The following is an 8,361-nucleotide window of genomic DNA, read 5'->3' as shown; positions in this document are numbered from 1 at the left end:
AAACTTAATTACTTTTTATATTCATACAGCATCTATAAAAATATTCACTGTCAGTTCTATCATTTACTCATTTCTGTCATTTTCTACACTTTAGAAGGGAATCCTTATGAGAAAATAAAATATTTTGAACCATAAATGTTCTAACTATTTACTTCATTGGTCTCTACTAGCTGTAGAACAAAGTAAAAAGAAGCATACTGTAAAAATAAGGTATAAAAGCCTTTTAACTTGAAACTTTATACCAAATTGGTATACACAGCATCTATCAATGAAATATATTCTTCTACAAAAGACAAAAAAGGATTTTTCAAATTACAATACCAGTCTCGATTTTCAAAGATATTTCTTATTCTTTATTAGTCAACTTTCAAAAAAGTAAAATCTGTACAAAATCTGTATGCAAACATTCTTAATTTCTCGTGCCAGATTTTTTTTTTTTTTTTTTTGTGTACAAGCAACTTTTCTTAAAATTTAAAAATGGGAGACCCAGGCCTCTTTGTTATATATTTTACCCATCACTGAAACAAACACTACATATTGAAAGCCTTACTTCCCATCACTTGGTTCACAAAGTTTCTACACAAGTTCTGCACTGAATATTTCCTAAATATAGTGCTATGCAACTGTACTTAATAGCTTAATCAAATATGCTAAAGATGGGATTTATAATTTTCCAGATTTCAAACAGTTTCTCTGGTTTGTATGGTCTCATGCAGACTACCTTTTGCAATCACATTTATTCACAGTATTACTAAATTGCCAAAGACATACATACTCCATCGTACATTCAAGACATATGAACTAAGTTCATCATAATGAGACGCAATACAAATATCTAAACTTGAAAGGCTTAAGTGAATATCAAGAACTTTATCATTACTCACCATACAACAAAAAGTGATGCAATCTCCTAGACAACTTGGAAATCCTGTTAACAAAGCATTCCAATATACAATCATGCTTTACACATGGAGGATTACTTATATCTGTGAATCACTTAAAAGGAGTAAAATTAAAAGAATGATTTCATTCTTATCTCTGACCATAGTAACTTCCATATGCCCCCCAACCCTGCTGTCCATAACCATAACCACCCTGTTGAGCTGGATAGCCCCATCCTTGGTAGTGTGAAGCTCCATAGCCCTGTGCATAGCCCTGGTTGTAGCCACCATATCCTGCCTGCTGGTAGCCTTGGTAATTTGTGTTAACTGCCTGTTGTTGCTGTGTTGTTCCTGTTGTGCCATTGACAGGGCTGGGACTGGTCTTCTCTTGGCTCCCTCTCTTCTCTCGCCGGGACTCAATGCTACAAATCACACAATAAAGTAAGTAAGATTCTTTTTAAAGTGAATCACAGTACTAGTTTGGTATACACAGAAGGGAAAAATTGCAAGACAATGTCTGAATTCATAATCATTTCATCATTATTGGCTGTCTATATTTTTTTAATAATATCTAAAAAGCTAATTATAGACAATGACTTCTAAGATTGGTAAGCACATTTGATTGCTCCAAATATGGCTATCTATAAGGTGTATCACCTGTCTAGAGATTATGACATCCAGTGTTAAAAAAATGGAAATGCAAGTTTAGACAATGACTTGTGCTACAATAGGAGTGAATAAAGCCATTAAGCATTGTGTACTTACACAGAGATACCCCCACTGGCTGCATCTCCTTGCTTGCTAGTATTACTTGCAGTATCTGTTTCTGACGCACATGCATCCATTTGTCTCACCTCCATCTGAACTTCCCTTAAAACACGCAGGCCATTGGTCACACTGAAAAAACAAAAAGGAATTTCGTCAGAATACCGTGTACTAAATTACAACTACTACTGGTTTTCACTTGGCAGTCTAGTTACCAGATTCATTTTGAGTAAAATGCCTCTTAATATAGAGGATTTCTAGATATGACTTGTACAATTTCAATACATTCCAAGACTAAGGTGAGACTGTTCTTTACCTGTCTGTCTCTTGTCCACATTCAGACATGAAGTGGAAGTATCTGTGAGCAAACATCAGTCTGGTTCCAGGTTGCTGACAGGAATCAAGCCCCTCTTTCAAGATTTCTGCTGCCATAGCAAATTTTGGAGGCTGACACAGGAGAGCCTGATCCACCAATGCTAGCAACACATTGCTGTTATTCTGCACCATAAGAAAAAAAAAAAAACATTAGCATAAATACTTAAGTTTCTTATTTCCTAACGATAATATAGCAATTAAAATATAAAATAATGTCAATCAAACAGGACAACTTTAAAGCTTACCTTGTTATATTCATGAGCTTCTCTGAGGATCTCAACTCCCTTGTCTGTGTCACCACAGAACTGAAAGAGAAAAAAATAATCAGTTACCAAACAACATAAATAAATACAAAGAGGGTTATCTGCTTAAACAACATAGAAAAAACAAAAAATAGTAGTTATTACTGTATTTCTAAACATCAGAAATCAGCTATTTTATCGACAAATTATGGTCATGAATTACACAAACATCTGATTGTGCAGATGTTTGTTACAAAAATGTATAAAAATGAAGATATGAAATAAAAAGTTTGCTATAAAATAGTAAAAACATAAGTCTGCTGTTTTGTATTACCCTACAGCCTTCAAATCATGAATAACATTGCACACTATTAAAAACAAATTTGGGGAATGTACCATAGTTTCATGTCACTACATCTTGGGTACAAAACTAATGACGAATGAAAGTTCAATCATATACATAATTGGTTCTCTCTTTGGCATTAACCTATTCATACTTCAAATTGTCAAAAACATCTGGGAGTGTAAACTGAAAAAGTTGTATGACAGAAGAGCCAACTGGACACCTATTGACTGCATCTCCTATCATTCCCTGACATAACATATATGAGGGGCTTACAGCATTTTAAATAACACACACCGTGATTTATTTCAAAGATAAAGCTATTTCAAGAATTTCCTTTTATCTTTATTTATTTTTTATTTTCTTTACATACAATTGAAAAGAAATCTGAACATCTATTCTGTTTGAATGTCTTCTAAGTATATATATTTTTTCTGATTTTTTTAAGGACCACTGGCTCTCATTTTTAAAAAATGTTTTAAAATTTTTGCCAAATTTTTAAAACACTTTACTGACGGGCATGGCTGTAGCTGTCATGGAAAGCCCACCTTGCATGATGCAGACAGGGCCGGCTGAACACAGTAAATGGCCTGCCAGAAAGGCTAGACAGTTGCTAGTAGTCACCGGAATGAGTGCCACATAGAAAATTCTCACATCACCAGTGTAGGGTTAAGTTTTGAATCTGAGATTTGGAGGGTGATAGTATGTAAAATTACTTACCTTATATCTTTTTTTCTTTTTCTTTTTTTTACCTAAATTGACAAGTAAATATAAAAGACAGCGATTTCAGGTGACTGTCTGAAGTGAACCATGCTCCAATGATCATGTGCAGTCAACCACTCAAGTGAAAAATCAAAAGTTTGGAGAGCACATATTTATCTTTCTCTGTGCATGTTTGGCTGTGGCATACACATTTTTCTAGCTTTTGAGACTAAAACAATGTTTTCACTGCACATCTGAGGGGCTTTAGCCCTTGAATTCCTGCACCCAAAGCCAGACAAATGGCTGACTGCATCCTTGCCAACAAGCATTCTGATTTTACTTATTATAAACAGATTTAAACTGCCAGCAACAGGTTAAAATAAAAGATATAAAGAGAAAAAACACTAACCAAAGTGTGGAACCTCGCATACTTGAGCGATACATGCGAGTGTGCATTCTTATCTTCCCTTTCTTGGCAGATCGCTAGGCAGCGATCAAATACTTCTTTTGTAGCTTCCATGTTACCCCTGCGACGCTCGACCCCAGCAGCCTGCATCCAAGCTTCCAAACTTCCAGGAACTCTTGTCTGTATATCATCTAGGATCTCAAGGGCTCGGTCTCCATCACCTAAGGAGATACAATGATTTACCGAAATGTTTGAGACGTACTTACAACCAACACAAAACAAAGAGTACACATATTGGATTTGATGATCCAATTTCTAAAATCAATCACATGTACATATATATATATCTTATGAAAGTTTCTAAGAGGGTAAGCTCTCGTTCAACAATCTAGATCTTTATAATCTTTCTTGAGAATATATTTTGGACTGTTCTTAAAGAATGCACAGAATATTCAAACTGATCCTTCTGAACTTGTCTTTAATTTCCAAATATGAATATATTCTTTCTTTATTCAGAAACATGAAATTCAAAAATAGGTTTTTTGAAACTAGCTTACTATGGATTACGTTTTCTTTTCTCTACCACCTTATCAACATCGAACAGTATTCTGTTACTCATTACTTGTATTTTATCGAAAACATGTGAAATAAAGAATCTCCTCATTCAGAAATATGGTCTATAGTTGCTATTCTTGAAATCATATATACATATTATAGTTTTCATGTGGTAATTTCTTTGCTCCACAAAAGTGCATGACACCCTTACCTTTCTCTTCTTCAAATGCTGCCCAGGAAAGGTGTGGTCTGAACTTGTCTCTAAGATGAATGAGACAGGCCCTTTGGTAGATTGCACGGACTTCACTTTCTTGTGCTCCTGATTCCTCTAGGTATCTTATATACTGCAAAATCACATTTCAAATTACCAGAAAATCTAAACCCACTAGCAACTGTACATTTATAAGCCAAAAAATTTTTCTGGACAGTTTTAAAATTGGGGCGTGGGCCGTCTCCTAAAGAATTTAACTTCTGTATAAAGAGGTAGTAATGATAATAAGGATTAAATAATGTGGTAATATCAATAATAATAAAAGTAATATGTAACCTGCTTAATGGAAAAAATTCTTTAAAATAAAAACAGAGACAAGAATAAAACTAAATAAAATATTTTCATCTGCCTGCCTCCACAATGTTTGCACATGCATCTATGCAAAACACACGATATAAAAGAAGAATGAAAAGAAGAAAGAGAGAGAGAGAATTCACTACCATATTTTCAAATGCTCAATATAAAAACTTACCCTCATCCAGAACTCCTCGTACAAGGCACATGCTATGAGGCATCTCTCAAACAACACTCTGACTCTGGATGCTTTTCCTTGCTTAATTTCATAATCAAGGTAATTCCTCCAGGCTGTCAACTGGCTCTTCTCTAGTGGCTTCACATGGAAATATGGCCTCTTGATGGCATCCTCATAACTCCACAATGCTTTTGCTTCTACAACATTTGCCTCGTGAATCTTCTGGCGTGCAGATATAATACTCTTCTGCAGAGCTTTAGTCTCTTCGTCCTGTAATCATTTTTATAACTTTGAAGTCATCCAACACGGCACCTACAATGCTAGTGACAGTAAATTTGCTATTTCAAAAGATAAATATATATTTGTGATTAACACTGAATGTACTTTGACTTTGTAAAACAGTAAGCTAGATCATGTTTTTCAATAGAGTAAATATATATACAATATAAAATGCACAAAAAACTATCTATATGGAACGATCTTACCACGTTTGTCCCCACTTGTTCGTCCCCAGGGGCTGCCTCCACACCCGGGGGGGCTTCATCTGGAGTCTCAATGTCTGAGCGGTTCAACTCGGTCAGGACAGACCGCCGTAAACTGAGGAATTCATCCACGCCAACAACTTCACTCGGCAGGTGCTTTTTCACATGCTCCTGGAACCTAATTAAAAGGTACATGAGCCACATCATAGGCAATGGGAACTCATTTTCAAATTTCTTTTAATTTAGCCTGAAAAGGGCATTCTTATAATATATTCAAAATGTGAAGTGAATACTTGTGTAAGAAAAGAAAAATCCCTAAGGAAGGATTCTTTTATGTATTCTATATATGGATATATTTTTCTCTTTTTCTTTTATGCTGTAATAATCCTTTACATAATTTACAAATTATACTTTGATATCAAAGATAAATTGAGATCTACATACTGTTCTACCCAAGAATAAGAATAATAATAAGATTTAATCATTCTCTTTCAGTTTCCTTCATTCTTGTTCAATCTTTTCCCATGAACTGCGTAAATGAAACCTACGCAGTCTAATGATTTCACAAATAAAAGTAAAACTTCAACATCTCACTCTGACTCAACGCAGACTTTAAGGTTTTCTAGTTATACATACATCTCCAGCTCACCCTAAAAATGAGGTTAACTTTTTTTTCTTATATCAAAATCAAATAAACACACGATGTGAAACTGTCAATGTGCCATACATCATACTCTCATCTAAGGCTTAAAACATTTTAAAAATCATATTTTTAACTTATTAAGTAATCCCTTCAAGGCCTACGATATCTAACCTTACCTTCATTAAAACACATGCACGGAGCACAGACGTGCTTACACCCACAATCCCTTTGACACTATGTCTTGACACAAGATTCACTCCCCAAGAAAAAACAGTTTAAGGGTAGAACACTTACTTTTGCCAGTGCTGCATATATTTACTTGTTGGAGTAGCTAGAAGTCTCTCATACAGCTGTGTAACATTTTTCCATCTCTTACCACCACTCTCCCAATTTATGTATGCCTCCCACAGCTTGTCTGACCTATGGGAAAATATTACCATTATAATACTACCAATTTGGGAAACACTGGTAACAAATACAATTAAACAAAATGCAAAATATAATCAAATACTTTACATCATTTGAAAAAATAGAAATCCTAACCAAAGGATTGACCTCTCATTCTCATTCTCTCTCTCTCTCTTTCTCTGATCATTCATTCATTCATTATTTCTTTCTTTCTCTCCTCTCACTCTCTCACTTACACCCTCTCTCTTCTCTCATTCACTCAAACCCTCCCTCTTCTCTCAATCACTCACTCAAACCCTCTCTCTTCTCTCACTCACTCAATCAAACCCTCTCTCTTCTCTCACTCACTCACTCAAACCCTCTCTCTTCTCTAACTCACTCACTCAAACCCTCTCTCTTTTCTCACTCACTCACTCAAACCCTCTCTCTTCTCTCACTCACTCACACTCTCTCCATTATCTCACTCACTAACTTCTCTCACATCATGAAAAATTATTTGGTAAAGGGGCAGGTGTCATGAACATGCTGTTAGCAGAAAATCTGGCTGCAGGCCGGGTGACGCAAACTTGCTGTCGTGAGGGTTTCTGCTGAAGGCTGATGGAAAAGATTCGCCATGAGTGCAAAAACTTCTTGGAGTCTGATTAGACCCACTTGGCATTATTCCCATTAAGTCTGTTAACTGTAAATGGAAGAGTGCCAGCTCCAGGGAGGACGCCATTTCCATGTTCAGCATCCTATTCCTGACTGCCGTGACTGGCAGCGCAGGTTGTATTACAGAAAATTGAGTATTAGGAAAAAAATTTAAATGACGCAAATAACAAAATTTTACATATTCTTTAGTTATTTACTACCTAGAAGGATGATTTGGAGTTTGTGCAGGGAAAAGGGTCTATTACCATCTAGATAAAGTAAATCAAATGACAAATATAGACATTGAAAAATGGTAAAAAAGCTAAAAGAGATTATACATAAAAAGAGAAAATAACATTGCAAAGGGGAGGCATATATTCTTGTCAACCCACACAAGCATTCACATGTGCCTGGCCTACAAGCCACACAACCGACAGAACGACCACTTACATAAGCCTAATGCCCGTATTTTGGTTCATGTGATTGCTGGATTCAAAGGGTGAAGACTCTCACAGCTGTATTATTATATCAATAATAATAATAATAATAATAATAATAATAATAATAATAATAATAATAATAATAATAATAATAATAATAATAATAATAATAATAATAATAATAATAATAATAATAATAATAATAATAATAATAATAATAATAATAATAATAATAATATAAAAAAAGAAGAAGAAAATAAAATTGAAGGTTCCTTCCTTTGTTAAGGAACCCTTTCAAAAACTAATGCATTCCAGAAAGCTACTTTCTTCATGCAAACCCTTTCACAAATACTGAGAGTTTTAACAATGGCAGAATGAGGGTAGCCTTACGTGAAATCCTCTCATTATTTCTTTTAGAATTTGCGTAGACTTCTTCCTAATCTGTAACCGATTGTAGAATGCCAGAAAATCAACAAAAGATTGAAAAAAACTATCACCTAATATCTACATCTTTCAAATAACGTTATACTGATATTAGTCAATTTACATAAAAGAGTGCTTAATATTACACATGTACATATACATACATAATTACAAATATATATACAAACATTAAAAGAATCATATTAAATAATGAATGAATTCTGTTCTGATTATAGAATTGTTTCTCTCTAAGTATATTCAAGCCTGTAATCGTCACATAAAACATTCAGACATTCTACTATATGTAAATATTTTGATGTTAC

At 34.4% G+C, this 8,361-nt stretch overlaps 1 protein-coding gene across 1 annotated transcript in view; it reads right to left on the bottom strand.

The window, feature by feature from the left end:
* Positions 1 to 326: 326 nt before the first annotated feature.
* The window catches only part of LOC113812187 (pre-mRNA-processing factor 39-like), a 43,182-nt gene continuing 35,147 nt past the window's right edge, over positions 327 to 8,361 (bottom strand). The window contains exons 6-14 of the mRNA XM_070133547.1: positions 6,432 to 6,557; positions 5,498 to 5,672; positions 5,013 to 5,282; positions 4,481 to 4,613; positions 3,718 to 3,935; positions 2,267 to 2,326; positions 1,963 to 2,144; positions 1,647 to 1,778; positions 327 to 1,303 (exon numbers count right to left, since the gene is read on the bottom strand). Of these exons, the coding sequence (XP_069989648.1) occupies positions 1,033 to 1,303; positions 1,647 to 1,778; positions 1,963 to 2,144; positions 2,267 to 2,326; positions 3,718 to 3,935; positions 4,481 to 4,613; positions 5,013 to 5,282; positions 5,498 to 5,672; positions 6,432 to 6,557 (1,567 nt within the window). The 3' untranslated portion in view covers positions 327 to 1,032. The remainder of the gene's footprint in view (positions 1,304 to 1,646; positions 1,779 to 1,962; positions 2,145 to 2,266; positions 2,327 to 3,717; positions 3,936 to 4,480; positions 4,614 to 5,012; positions 5,283 to 5,497; positions 5,673 to 6,431; positions 6,558 to 8,361) is intronic.

The sequence above is a fragment of the Penaeus vannamei genome, chromosome 19, assembly GCF_042767895.1.
Source record: "Penaeus vannamei isolate JL-2024 chromosome 19, ASM4276789v1, whole genome shotgun sequence".
NCBI classification, from domain to species: domain Eukaryota; kingdom Metazoa; phylum Arthropoda; class Malacostraca; order Decapoda; family Penaeidae; genus Penaeus; species Penaeus vannamei.
Note: the sequence above shows the minus strand (reverse complement) of the source record. Positions and strands in the feature narration are given on the sequence as shown.